General features: G+C 41.3%; 1 protein-coding gene across 3 annotated transcripts in view; it reads right to left on the reverse strand.

The window, feature by feature from the left end:
* Positions 1 to 15,165, reverse strand: part of Vps35 (Vacuolar protein sorting 35) — a 32,839-nt gene extending 17,674 nt beyond the window's left edge. The window contains exons 1-8 of one of the 3 annotated variants that reach the window (XM_045756347.2): positions 15,054 to 15,161; positions 14,226 to 14,273; positions 11,272 to 11,477; positions 9,148 to 9,271; positions 8,634 to 8,759; positions 8,208 to 8,298; positions 3,491 to 3,685; positions 1,289 to 1,372 (exon numbers count right to left, since the gene is read on the reverse strand). In XM_045756347.2, the coding sequence (XP_045612303.1) occupies positions 1,289 to 1,372; positions 3,491 to 3,685; positions 8,208 to 8,298; positions 8,634 to 8,759; positions 9,148 to 9,271; positions 11,272 to 11,477; positions 14,226 to 14,227 (828 nt within the window). In that variant the 5' untranslated portion in view covers positions 14,228 to 14,273; positions 15,054 to 15,161. Of the gene's footprint in view, positions 1 to 1,288; positions 1,373 to 3,490; positions 3,686 to 8,207; positions 8,299 to 8,633; positions 8,760 to 9,147; positions 9,272 to 11,271; positions 11,478 to 14,225; positions 14,274 to 14,919; positions 14,940 to 15,053 lie in introns of those variants that run through there. The other 2 variants (XM_069307481.1, XM_045756350.2) reach the window with 2 other exon arrangements.
* Positions 15,166 to 15,479: the final 314 nt, after the last annotated feature.

Consider the following 15,479-nt stretch of genomic DNA (forward strand, 5'->3'; position numbering starts at 1 on the left):
AAAATGCATCACAGAAGGAAGGGCCAAACACAGGACCCAGACAGAACCCCCGGCCAAAACAGCCAGAAACGGATCGAAAACCGAGGGTTAAAACCCGTGGGAGCAAGCAGAGCAAACAGGCCCGGACACTGGGCCCAAAAACTAGGGCCCAGAACCCAAACAGAACCGGTTGCAATTTTCTTACCATGTGGGGTCTGTTTTGTTATGCCTACCTTTCTGGGTGCCTAACCCAGTTGATGGCAGATAATGAAAACCCCCAACCACAGGGGGAGCTTTCCAGGACCATTGCTCCCTGTGCCTCTCTGAGGGGTGCCAGGTTCTGGCTCGTGGTCCCTGGTAGGCCAAACTCCTATGACTAATGACCTGGTCTAATGAATTGCATATTAGCCTGATAGCTCCAAGGAGCCTCCGGGGCTCACAACAGAAATGTATCTAGGGCTAAAAGCCAGTTCCCTTGACCTCCTCTCCTCACCCCCATACTTCCTGAGAGAATTTGCACAGGAAGTAGTAGACCTGGGCTGACTCATTTCACCATACACAGCAACAATGGCAAGAGGCAAGCTTCAGTGAACATGGCCATAGTGTGTGGACTCGTGAAAAGCATCAGGAAACAAAGCATGAGAATTCCATCGATAGTGATGGAAATCCCCAAAAAGCTATGCATGTTAATGGCTTTGCAAGAATATAAAAATACCATTCTTACGTAATCTCACCAACTCATTGTACCTTTTTGTAAATAAAATTATTATTATTATTACTGTATTATGATACAAGGCTGCATTGAGACAAAGCATGGAGAAAGGAGTGGCAGAGCCTCTAAGCTTGCAGCATAACGATGCGACTTCCACTGAAAAGCCAACTTCTCATTTTTAGCAAGAAAAACAGGTGGATGAGCAGTATTCTTACTTCGTTGCATCGTACTGCTGTTTTGCCAATCGTCTCTACCAATATGTCGCATTTTTAATGGAATTAACTAATCTGTTAAAAATGCAACATATCTGTAAAAATTAATGCACTGTACTATTGATTTTTCTAAATTTCAGCCTCAACACGTTGGATGGATTGCTTGGATTCCCAAGTTTCTCATTATGGAAAAAAGTTAATTTTTTTTTTTAGTGGCAAATCAAGAGAATAGGCTGCAGTATGACTCAACCAGATCATTTGAGAAGACCTGTTTTGTACTGCTACAGTGTCACTCCGCTCTATCATTGGTCCTATCCACTGTGACCTTAAATGATCTTGCCTTAGGGAAGATCATTTAAAAAGAAAAAGATGAAAAAGCCTTTACCTGGATGATGCATTCCATTAAATATTCTTGAGAGAGTGGATCACGGCAGCTAACAGCTTGTTCCAAGATCCCTGGAAGAACCATCTGAAAATTTATGAAATGGTTTATTACTAAACCATTAAAAGCTAGAAGAAATTAAACAGTTCCCAAATCCATCAGCTCTCAAACAGAAAATTATCCAGATCCTCCCTTTTCAGAGTTCTTGAATTATTTGGAAATCTAAATATCCACCTTTCCATACCCTATTCCTGGATGGGTGTCCAGTTAATGGATCCACCAACACTAACCAGAAAACTTCAACTAGTCCCACAATACACAATGTGGGACCATCATTGTACATCCGACGAGAAGCATTGAACATAGAACTACTGGACCATATGCCAGACTTCCTAGGGGAGCAATGCCTGAAACCCTGATTCGGCTTCAGTTGAAAGCCTCAGGATCACTAGAGGATTCAGTGGAATCCCAGGTTGCATTGCTGTTGATCATGTTGTGGTGTAGTGGTCTAGAGTGTGGGATTGGGAGTACTAAGGAAGAACTGGATGACAAACGAGATGGCCTCATAATGGTTATGAGAGAGATTATGGTAAGAGCTGACAAAGATAAATCCCGATTGATGGTACTGAGGGACTTCAACTTTAAGGCAATAGACTGGAGGGCCTACGAGGCAAGAACAGAGGACATTTGGACAGGCCGATTTGTAAACCTCATCTTGGAGACATTCATGTATCAACACGTCAAGCAGGCCACAAGAATGAGAGAAGGGGATGTTCCGTCAGTACTGGATCTAGTATTCACCAGGAAAGAAGAAGAGGTATTTGACATCCAGTACCTTCCTCCCTTGGGAAAGAGTGATCACATCCTCTTTGACATTAAATACGCTATGCGATATAATCTAGTAGAGAATGGGTACAGTGAAACAGTTGTTAAACTCGATTTCAAGAGAGGACACTATGGGGAACTTAGAAATCATCCTGTAACTACACTTAGGTAATTACACTTAGGTAATTACTAAGTGTGTGGGTTTGAGTCTTCCTCATGGCTCCAACTGATTTGCTCTTTGGTCCCACAATAAACATAAATATCCAAACCAAACAAGCCTATAAAAGCTAGCCATACCTACACTGAAATATGAAAGAAACAAAATGTTTATTAATGCAAGCATCCATAAAGACATGAACAAATTTGTATATGACGGCAAGAGTGGCAGATTCTCAGTAAAAGGGGCCGAGGCTCATGTCAATGGCATCCATCAGCCCTCACAAACTCGGTCCTGTCTGTTGACACATCTCTGGTCATATTAGACCTATGTCATCCCAAATAATGTGAAAGATGGTAGAAATGTAATGCCAATTACCACAAGAATTGCACACAAAATGTGTTTTGTGTAAGTACAGTACTAATATGGGCCTCCATGTCAATATAAAGTAAGGCGGCGCGGTAGCGGGGCGACTGGGAGAAATATGGTGGCGGGATGCGTTTCCATTACTGCCAATTTTTCCCATCACCCCTGTAACAAGCTCAGGAGCTGACACGTAACCGCTCCTCTGAAGAGCAGAGGGGGGACTCGGGGTACTCATGGAAGGGGGACCACAATAGTGGGTACTGTACTGCAATCTCTCATAGTAATCAGACCCGTATTTAACCTTCCATCATGTGAGGAAACGAGGGAATAAAGCAGCACATGTCCCTTTGAGTGGAAGATGTGATGGATGGACAAGTGTATTTCCGAGTATCTTTAACCTTCCTTCCCTAGACGGTTCTCCTACAGTATTCTTCTGGGTCAATGCCTCCCCCATCCCATGAAAATTTAAACTGGTTAATAATAATAATCAATTATGATACTTCAGAAACTAACAACAGCACTGCAGAAAATAATTTTACTTTATTTATAATAACAGTGTAGAGCAAGAAGAGTAAAGAGTAAAGCAAGAAGAGTAAAGCGTAGAGCAAGAAGAGTAAAGAGTAGAGCAAGAAGAGTATAGAGTAGAGCAAGAAGAGTATAGAGTAGAGCAAGAAGAGTATAGAGTAGAGCAAGAAGAGTATAGAGTAGAGCAAGAAGAGTATAGAGCAACAAGACTTAAAGAGTAGAACAAAAAAAGTAAAAGTAAAGAATGTGAAAAAAAAAAGCTATAAACTTAAGAGAACTTAAATGGTAGCTGAAAACTAAACACTGGAGTTGTTGGGAGTGTATTTACTTACCCGCTTATATCTGTGCACATCAACGAACTCTAACTGTGACAAGCGGACCAGGTTAGTCCCCACTAAAATACGCAACTCTTGCCTCTCACGCTCTCTCTTGTCTTTGTCCCTGGAATGTCCCTGGTGCTGCATCCTCACCCACAACTTATTCATCTCGGCAAAGTTCATTAAAATGAAGTCGACACTATCCGAGATCTGTGTCAAAAAATTAATAAAGCAGTTTAAAATCAACATTATGCCAGAACAATTAGCAGAAAATGCATGGAACACTTTTCTCATACTTTTTTTGTGCAGTACATTGAATTATGTAGAAGAGACCAATAAAAATGCCTACACAAATGAACACACAATAACTTTGGAAAGAAATACAGTATAGAGACCCAAGTGGTTTATTGAAAAACTGCAGCAGGAAAACTGTGATTCATCTTTTGCATAACTGACAAATTTGTGGGAGAGGCTGAATAACTTTAAAAAAAACTAGCGTTGAATGTAATGAAATGCCATTTTCTGGGTGAGACCCGGAGGCTTCCCAGAGCCATCAAGGCTGATATGTATCTATTAGCTTTCTGGCATCAAAGTGCATGGAGTTCTTACCTACCAGGGACCACGAGCCAGAAACTGGCCTCCTCAGAAAGGCGCGAGGAGCAATGGCCTATAGAACCCCCCCGTGGTTGGGAGCATTCTATATCTGCCTTTGACCATGTCTGGCACCCAGAAAGGTAGGCACCCCAAAACAAACCCCTATTTTGGTGAAAATATTGCTACCAAAAGCCGAACGAGTGGACAGACCTTCCCAAACGAAAATTAGCAAACGAATATGACGTCATCATGTTGCTGCATGTTACGACCCTGGGTTCTTAATTGGCACTGCCAAGAAACCAGGCTCAATAGAGTCCTGTTTATATTCAGGCAGGGGCCATTCACTTAAGTATTTTGTAGTGATAGGCCCTAATTGTTACGGGTTTATGTGTGGGTTTTTGATCAAGTAAATTACAGAACATTAATTGATAGGTTGGGGTATGTAGGAGGGAATTTAGGCAAGTATTATACTTATGTTTCTCAAGTCCTTAAATGCTCAACTTGGTTGATGATTCCACTTCCCTGCCAGATGTAGGAATAACATTGTTGCTCACAAAGCTGGTATACTTTGTGTTAATTGAATATTAGTATAATGTAAAGCTAGATGTTAGTTATACTGTACTTTTAACTGTTTAAGTAGCAAGTAAAGGTTTGTCTTGGAAGGCTAGTAATTGTTACTGTACGATCAGTTTAGTGACTCAAGCAGTAACCGCATGGGGGAACCAGAGCGTCTTTCTTCTATACCGGGTGTTTAACAGGTCTGGACCTGTAGCTGGCGACTCCCCTTTCCCCTCCTCTTTTCCTCTCTCCTCTTATTCTGTACCTTCCAAGATAAGTACCTGTTAATGTACCGTGCCATATTGTGTTCTTAGGGTGTGCCATACTGTGATCTTAGGGTATTTGTATATGCCCTCTAAGCCAGTGTTTTGAGCCCCAAGTGTTACCGCTGGGGTGGCTTAGGGTGACCACATGTTTGTGTTTTAAGTTACCCAGTATGTGTGTTCTGTCCCTTAAGGAACGTAGTTTTACCTCTAGTTGTTGTTTGTAACCCCCATCTCCTATCTATGTGGATTCAGGGAATTAACGTAAGATTGAGGTGGTAAGAGAATTATTGTACTGGGGGGGGGGGGGATTAAGGTTAATAAATTGGATGATTAAGATTTCACCAGAGTATCCTTCATACCTTGTTGTAGTAGGTGGGGATGTAGTGGCATACCTTGTAGCTTCTTACCCTTCTCTCTAGATTGTAGACCATTTACAGTGATTAATACTTTCTGGGAATAGTTTTCCTTGGGGACCAAGAATTACCTAACCCCACTGAATTGGAATCCCATCTTCTTAAGCAGTGACCCTACAGAGCAAGTATGTGTACTTGTAACACCATGCCGTTGTCTGCGCATCCTAACCCTCCCCGGGAGGATGGAAGGGGGGAACCCCAGACCCTCGCACCAGCGATCCAACCGGCAGTTCTTAGGTTGGATGTCAAAAACACGCGAAAACAACTCCAACTGGAGGGAGGGAGGGATGCCGGGGCGCCTCCGGGTCTCACCCGAGACAACTGGCTGCAACCGCCGACCCAATGCAATGCAGGCCCTACCAGGTCCAGGGACATTGACAAGGCAGTGAGCACCCATGACCCTGTTCGACCTCCAAAAACCCCGTGCCCGAATGTCAACCCAAGACATGTTGCCAAAGACGGCAGCCAAAGCAGTAAACTTACGAACGTCGTGGGCACGGGGATAGACCGCAGGCTAGCTAGACTTATCACTATCGTCCACTTTAGACACTGCTCGCATCCACTTTTCTTCTCTCGAGTTCTAGCCGTCGACTGTGCTCGCGTCCAATAACAAAAAATATTTGTATAAAATTCATTTTTTATTCGATCGACTTGGGGATAGTTTCAAAATGAGCACCTTTAAAGTGCGCACAATTTGATACAAAAATGAAAGATGTAACACGAAACTTGATGTCAGAACACTTGAAAGATTATAAATACGTTTTTGGTCAAAATTTTAAAATATTTGTTAAAATTCTATATACTAGTATTGGGCTATTATTATGGGACTAGTTTTAAAATGCCCGCCTTTAGATTGCAAACAATTTGATACCAAAATGAAAGGTGTAACACAAAAATTTATGTCAGAACACTGGAAAGATATAAATAATTTTATGATGATGAGCATCCAAATTTAAAATATTTGTTAAAATTCTATTTATTGCTCTATTATCATGAGACTAGTTTTAAAATATGCACTTTTTGATTGTGAACAATTTCATACTGATATGAAAGATGTAACACAAAAATTGATGTTATCAAACTGAACGAGTATACACATTTGGCTGCGATGTGCAAATTGGTGCTCGTTCACGGGTAACTTTAGGCTTTGCTAAAAGGGAGTCACACTTGGCTTTTGGACAATATATGCATATACAACACCTGCAGGGAATTTAATTGCAAACACAATGATTCCAAAACAAGCCACGAAGCACGAGAATTAAGGTGAGAAAACTGAAATGAGTATACACATTCGACTGATTTTATGCGCTCATGGGTAACTTTTGCCAACTTTAGGCTTTGCTGTGGGGAGTCACGCTTGGTTTTTGGACCTTATATGCATATACACCTGTAGGGAATTCTATTGCGAACACAACGATACCAAAACGAACGACGTAGCATGATAATTAAGGTGAGAAAACTGAAACGAGTATACACATTTAGTGTCGCCGAGCGCTCGCCTGCACCACCAGGACTAGTTTGTGCAAACACGCAGAGCGCACGCCCGGGATGCGATAGTGTTAATAACCCTGCAGACGACCTGGGAGAACCGAGCCTGGGAATAGGGAAGGAGAAAAACATGGTCAACCCAAAGCGCATCCCCAGCCACCGAAGGTGTGGCGTGCAAATAACAGCGGAGAGCCGCAACCGGACACAACATATTATACACCCCCGGCCTGACCAACCAAGCATCAATAACCCAAGGACCCCTTCAGAAAGCAGCAGTCTCATTCTTCGCCAGAAAAGGAGACAACTGTAATCGAACAAACCTACCACTAGGACCGAAGGAGCAGAAACCCCTGCGTTGGAGGAGAGCATGAAGATCCCCGACCCAACCCCCAGATGCCAATGCCAACAGGGGAAAAAAAAAAAGAGCCTTAGAAAAACAATCCTGAACCAAAGGGGCCACTACAATCTAAGAAGAGAGAAAAAAAGAGCACCCGGTCCAAAGACCAGGATGGCACAGGAGGTGCAGGAGCAGGCCGGAGGCGAAAAAATGCACAAGACAGCTTACAGAACGGGGTAGAAGTAACATCAATACCGAACGTAGTAGTCATTGGTATTTACAGGCAGTGCTTACCTATCAGTGACTACAGAGGAGTAAGATTACCCTGCCTCCTGGCCTTTTATATGTGGCATGCTAACTACCCCTCTCAACCTTAACATTTTCTTCATATTTATTTTTAAATTTGTGGCTGGAATTGGCTTCAACAACCTACATTAATACATTCCACTTTCCTACCACCCATGCAGGGAATGAGAACTTCATTGCATTTCTTCGATTCAATTGCATATGTGGCTTCCACCAATGTCCACTTTACCCTACCTCTTTTTCAATTTAAACAGGCTCTCTTTATCCACTTTATAAATTTCCACCAAGATCTTGTACATAGTTATCATATCCCCTATGTTTCCTCTCTCCTCTAATGTTGTGAGGCTGAGTTCTCTTAACCTGTCCTCATAGCTGAGGCCTCTAGCAACAGTAGCAAAAGAGCAGTATTTGAATGACATCAAAAACCAAGGACTAGAAAAAAAAACTTTCATAACCAAATGATGAAGCATCACCACTACCTGCCTCCCTACCTCCAGTTTGTATAATCAACCCATCCACAAGATGCAAGAAATGCACTAAATATGTTCACAACTGTATAATATCAGGTTTGGTGGAAGCAAACACTATACACACAGTTTCTAATGTGGCTACAGGAGCCAAATAGACTTAGGAACCTGTATACCAATTGACTGACAATTGAGAAGGAGAGCCAAAGAGCCAAAGCTCAACACCTGCATTCAAAATTTAAGGCAACTATACAACAAAATTACATTCAAAAATACAACTACACAAAAATATACTATACTCACAGAACCTGATGGAAAATCTTCCGAGTTGTGTCCAGAAGGAGGGTCATCAACATCTGGCAAAATATTACGACTGCACTGAAGGAGGTAGTTCCTGAAAATCATAATGTAAGGCAATGACACTGTAGTACTGTACATATGGCAGTACATATGTACATATCATACATCAGGCTGCGAGCAGCCGCGTCCAACAGCCTGGTTGATCAGTCCGGCAACCAGGAGGCCTGGTCGACGACCGGGCCGCGGGGACGCTAAGCCCCGGAAGCACCTCAAGGTAACCTCAAGGTATGGCCATGTGCAGTAATCCTTTATAACCATCATTTCAAGTGTATTAAGCCAAGCCCACCAAATATTTGATGTACATTCATCCTTGAATGTTTAATAAACCTCAGAACAGAACATCAAACACATAACACATGTTAGACAAACCTCAAGAATAGTCCACGAAGGGGATGCTGTACTCCTCTGCACATCTCCACTAGATCCTTCAAGATATCACGCTTGCACGTTTCGTTTGTTTTTATGTACACCAAGCCAACTGTGATCAGCAGATATCTGTTTATAAATTTATCATATCAGCAAAATTTTCCACTGTATAAACTCATGAAACTATAAATCTGAAATCTGAAGAAATTCACTATTATAATTCCCATGTGTTGCAAGTCTGTCCAACAACATTCCATTTAATGGAATCATCTGATGAAGAGGAAGATCACCAATACAAAAATTACAATCTTTGTTAGATTCTGGTCATAATCATTACACTTTTAATACAGTATTTCAGGCAATAAACACATTTCTGTAGCCTGTATTATATTTTGCAATCAAAACCAAATTACAATATATTGTTAAATCTTTAACAAAATATTGTATTATACTATGCTGAGCTGCCATGGGTTACTTTACTTTAAAAATAATTAAAATAAATAGAAACTTGACTTACAGTCTAGGTACAATATTCCCAGCATACTGAACCAGTTCATATAAGTCGGCAACACGCTGGCCCTTCTGAAACTCATCAATGAGGTACATTTCCAAGTGACGTAGTTCATCACAAATGCACATGTCTGGAGTGAGTTAGGGAAATGCATTTACAGCCAAATAATTACCTGGCTATAGAAATGTAAGTGTTGGAAGTAAGTTAAAGGAGGCTTGGAATATTGAAAAATCAAGCATAGATGCAATGAAATGCACTTTTCTGGTGAGCCACTCAATAGCTGCCTGTAGCATTAACACTAGGACTGCCAAAATATCCTCCTGATACAACTTGATCCAGTAGAGGTTGCAGAGGCCAGAACAACAATAACAATGCAGCTGAAGCCTGATAACTCACAATCCGAGAGGGTGGACTGGCAAGCACAGAAGTCCTAAAGAGGCAACCAACACATCCACAAGGGTGAAATGACTCATGCACCCAACAGGCAGACTAACAGATAAAACAAGCGATCATTTAGACCTCAGTACATCGAATCGCACTCAGGATGGCCGCATACAGCAGCCTCAAGCATGAAGATGGCTGAGGCAACCATAACAGTTCACTCAAATCTGTGACCCGATGACTGCTCTTTTTCTCCCTGGGGACCAGTGATACTGGCCTACTTTACCATCCACAGACAAGCAGCTAGGCCAGGTGCAGGGAAACATCTTAGCTGAACAAACACTAGTCCCGGCAACATGAACCACCCAGTGAGAGAAGGCATCTGCAGCCTCAGGTAAGAACAATAACTTCAACAGAAGCATACTCTTGGTCAAAGTGCAAAGCCTGATTACATTGGAGACAGAACCATGCATGATAGCTACACAGCTAACTAATGTACTATCACTCCCAATTAATAGGCGATTAATTGGCTTCCATTTTGGAGCAAATCCATGTACTTCTCAGGAGTCAGATGACTCGAGACGTGTCAACACAGAAGAAATCTCAACCCCTCGAGAAGAAGCTTTGGTGAGGCAAGGGAGATACAGGCTGGCTATCAAAGATAACCCTAACACAGCTCAACGAAAATGTAAATTCAGAGCACATGCATGGTTGGTGGCACAAAACACAAACAAAGCAGGAAACAAATAAAAAAGGCCCCATGCTGAATAAAACATTCCAAGGATGGGCCAACACCACATATCTGGAATCATAAAACTTAACGGGCCAAAAGAGGTGTGACCCTGGCTGCCCCAGTGAAACGAATGAGGTGGCTGGTTGCCAGGGACACCAGGTGGCCCTTAGGCTACAATCTCATGGCTCCTGTTGGGCTCAAGTGGTTCTCATGGGCCTGAAGCAAATTTGCTAATACTTGGCAGTCCCAGTGCTACAACCACGGAGAGTATCTGGGGGCCCTTCCAGAAAATAGTTATATATTGTCATCTAAAATATCATTTGAAATTTTCTACTTGTTGACATACCTGTCTGTCTGTCTCTATCGCTCTCTGTCTCTTCCCCCCCCCCTCTCTGTCTCTGTGTATTCACCTAGTTGTGTTTGCGGGGGTTGAGCTTTGCTCTTTCGGCCTGCCTCTCAACTGTCAATCAACTGTTTTTACTACTATTACTACTGTATTACTATTTCTTTCTCTCTCTCTCTCTCTCTCTCACCACACCACACACACACACCCCAGGAAGCAGCCCGTAACAGCTGACTAACTCCCAGGTACCTATTTACTGCTATATAACAGGGTCATTCAGGTGTAAGAAACTTTGCCCATTTGTTTCTGTCTGGTGTGGGAATCGAACCCGCGCCACAGAATTACGAGTCCTGCATGCTATCCACCAGGCTACCAGGTCCCTAGTCTCAGTCTCTCTCTCTCTCAGTCTCCCTCTCCCTCTCTCTCCCTCTCTCTCCCTCTCTCTCCCTCTCCCTCTCTCTCCCTCTCCCTCTCTCTCCCTCTCCCTCTCTCTCCCTCTCTCTCTCCCTCTCTCTCTCCCTCTCTCTCTCCCTCCCTCTCTCTCCCCCTCTCTCTCTCCCTCTCTCTCTCCCTCTCTAAAAAAAAAATACCATAAAATTAATAAATTATAACAAAAAAACCCCCTCCTTATTTGATTAATCTTGAACAATTAAATCTTCATATAAAAGGATACAGAGTTCATAATAGGTTTTAGGGGAAAGAAGTGATGTTCTCAGTTCTCCAAGCATATTTGATGCATGTTTCAGTCCATCCATTAGGCGACCCTTGTCTAAACATCGTTTCATTTGGAATGCCTGGCCTCGAACTGCTCCCATCGCTTCATCGAGAAGTTTATCTTGATCATCCATTGGAGAAACCATGTTGTCTATCTGATCAGCCCTACAATATGAAAATAATGGTGGTTACATGAATATACTGCCATTGCACCATCACAGCAAAATTAATTAATCATGTGATTTTCAGCTTTCATCTTTAAAATTACCTACCTAGTCAAAATACATATTGCTCTACATAAATGCCATCTTTCATGCTCATGCTATAGAGAGATGTGACCTTATCACAGATCTAACCTTATTTCTCCCACTTCTCATTTAACTTCTTTATGGGCTATTTATGCCCATGCCACATACTGGGTGGCTTAATCTTTATCAATCAATCTTTAACTTCTATTAATTAGTGAATATGATACAGTAATTCCAATTGTTCCTTCCTGCTGCACATAGTTTGGTAACTTGCCCCTGGTGCTACTCTGTATCTGCTTGGTGACAAAGGACAGTGGGCTTTTGGCAGCAGATCTCATATACGAATCAAATGGGCGACTTCATGAGGAACCATCACCCAGGTGCTGCTGCCTGTCATTGAATCCCACCACCCTCACGCAGACTGTGGGGATCCATGGGATTTATCTGTCCAGCAGCACCATGCCACTTGACATCACATGCACCTTGTAACCTTCACATTGTCTAAGGAGGATCCTTTCCGAGTGATCTCCTGTATGCCAAAATTCATCAGTAACCATTGAGGCACATATGAGTATATTACCATTGACTACATAAAGGCAGCGCACTACATCAGCTGCCCCAAATGTTTACCCGCCAGTGATGACCCATTTTCTATTCTGCATACAAACAGAAAACCACTGCAACCAGCCTAATCATCTGCACCATTGGCTGCATTATTGCTTTCACTATACACCACCTTCACAGGTGGCTTAGCCTCATCCTGCACAGTACCTAACCCCTCCACCATCTACAGTGGCTGCCCAGTCTCTGGTTCCCTTCACCCTTCTAGTTAGATGACAATGACAAAGGTAACTTCAATCTTGAGGGCTTCATGACATGGGATTGACACACAATTCACCGACTGCCTAGTTCCTCAATAATATGTCCTTTGCTTATGGAGGAGTACCGAAGTGTCCTGCTAAACACTAATTATATTAGCTCTGATGTGCAGAGCGTGCCTTATTACCCTGATGTTTAGAAAACAATTTTTATGAATTGCATCCTTGGAAAGGGCATAAATAACTGAGCTGGTGGGACCTTCATAAGTCTAAGAGGCTTGCTGTCCTTGACTATGAGAAACCATAAAGAGGGCTAATCAATAAAATTGTACAAAAATGCTAGGAAACCAATCACTAAAATACTGTAATACTATTTGGATAAAAACTGCTGAGAACAATAAGCTTGATATATTGAGGTCTCCCTCCCTAGACAAGAGCAATTTTGTATGCCTGTGAGTACCTATTCAGTTACTGGTCATATTTAATGGTACTTATCACAATCAAGAATTCCAGGTTCGAATCCTGGATGAAACAGAAATGGTTGTGCGCATTTCCTAACACCTAATGTACCTGTTCACCTAGCAATAAGTAGGTATCCAAGAGTTAGTCAACTTCTTGTTGGATTGCATCCTAGGAAGAGTCAGTAATTTGATAATCTGGGGGGGGGGAGGACCTCGATATAAGCCTAATGTGTTTAAACCACACACTGGCTGCCTGTTCCTCAATACAATGCATTATTATTATTTGTTATTTTGTTATTACAGTATTACCTGATAGTGATTCATACATTATTCACAGCAAAACACCAATGGCTTGCTAAATTCATGACAAGTTTTGCTTTAACATCTGTACAGTATTAACCACTGTACTGCGCAGAGCGCCCAACTAAGGTGCTCTGAGAGTTGTGCTCTTTTGTTTAATTAGACTATATTTTAATGTTTTTTAATGTTTTCATTACTCTGTGTTTTGAAATGAAAATGGTTGAGTTTGGAAACATTTAGACATTAACTTTATCTGAACATTTATAAAAACAAAAAAAATATGTCATTGACAAATGCACTATGAAGCGTTTGCCAAAACCAGTGCAATGGTTAAGCAAACATCCATAATTTATTTGTATTATGCCTAGCAATAATAATACTATTGTCAAAATAAAACAATCTTGATATACCAATGTGACTAGTTTTAAGGCAATAAACACTGTACATTTATTTGAAACAAAGTTGGAGATATAAACATGTCCACCCACTAATGGACATGGACTAATTAATTATATATATATATTGGCTAAACTCATATTACTTATATACAATTACTCAATACAGTATTTAAAACCGATGTAATTCATGATACAGAACACTGTCGCAGGCATGTAAGAAATTAATGAATCTAGTACATTCTCAGTAATCCAGCCAATTTAAAATACAGTACTGTATCGTGTATCATGTGGGAAGACCTTCGGAGCAGGACAGCGGGACTGAAGCAGCATCCTGGGCAACCCAGAATGCTGGTCCAATCCCACCCTCCTGCTCCAAAAATTGCTCTCACAGCTATACTGTATCATATTATTGTGATTCAATGTCTATTTGTGTATTGCAATATGTAATATTGGAATAGCTATTAATGTAGGTCTCATGGAAAACTTTTAACACTGGAGGCCTAAAGGGATGAACTTGAAATTAAAGTAAATTTATTAGAAATAATCAATACATTTCAATCATTATAAAAAATAGAATAAAATATAATTATGGCAGTTTCTTGTGTAAGGATAGACTGGGAATAGTAATGTTTGAAGAAAATGAAGATGGCAGTGGGAAGCATCGCCAGTAGGAACGCTACCTACTTACATTTATTGAAGTCTTGCTTAAATCTGCTCCAGAATACTGCCACCAACTCTTCTCAAACACAAAAAATACATATTAATATTCGATACGTTCACAAACATTAAACGAACAAAAGAAATGTACATATATTTTGTTATCAGTGAGCCTCAAGTTTCACCTCGATCTGAATGGAAGGAAATTTGCAAGATAATTGTTTAACTAATGAAATAGATAATAATGTGACCTTCCAAACAACTACTGTTTACCACAAATCCGCAAGCACCCCTTTCAATTAGGCAGACACAATACACATTAAAGCAAGCATAATGCTCGATATACAAACTTCAATAATTATCTTTTTGCAAATAAAATAAATGTACTGTAATTCCTGACATTTTAATTCCAAATGTTTTTTTTGTAATTAACTTCACATATTGCAATGTATATTTCTGGAAAATTCACAAACATTTGTCAAGTATTGGAGTAAATGTGAGAGTGTAAAGTGGTCTCCAGGACCAACCGGGTGACAGCTACATGTTCATCACTACTGTGTCACTGTCACCAACACTTCATATAAACAAATCACTGCCACTACAACCAATGCGATGAGGAGTCAGTAACTAGATGAAGAGGCTTTACAGTACTGCCGTCTGGTATATGTTATATGTTGAGCAGCAGTATGCCCCCCTTCATGGCATCAACACAACCTCGCCCCTACCGCCTCACGTCCCACACTACGGCACTTAACCTCCGCCAGTAAGACAATAAAGGCTAGTGGAGTATTGCACTGCTGTGGTGAACATTCGCCTGCAGCAGTACACACTTATCTTAAAGGATGAGAGACAACTAAACCTTTTTATCAGTGTAAATAACGAGGAGGGGGCGGGAGGCGGAGACGGCCACTGCTGTTTACCATCACCTGACGCCGCGTCCGGGTCCCCAGCCACGACCCCGACCTCCGACACTTATAACCCCTCAAACTCTCCCAACACATACACTTCCTTCTCAAAAGTAGTTAAATAAATATGATATATTTGTACTCTTTTCGCATATGAATAATGTAGCTATTGGAGTTGAGTTGCATATGTGATTGTCCTTCCCTTAATGATATTTTGTACTCTATTTAGCTTATTCGAACGTTTGTAAATTTGTTTTATATTTGTGACACCTTAAACATAAATATGCGGTGTTTTTATGTGACGTTTAGATAATAGAAATGTTTCTTGTACTTTGAGGAAAATAGAAAAGAAATTGACGTAATTCGCTTCTAATGCAGAA

The sequence above is a fragment of the Procambarus clarkii genome, chromosome 60 (genome assembly GCF_040958095.1).
Source record: "Procambarus clarkii isolate CNS0578487 chromosome 60, FALCON_Pclarkii_2.0, whole genome shotgun sequence".
NCBI classification, from domain to species: domain Eukaryota; kingdom Metazoa; phylum Arthropoda; class Malacostraca; order Decapoda; family Cambaridae; genus Procambarus; species Procambarus clarkii.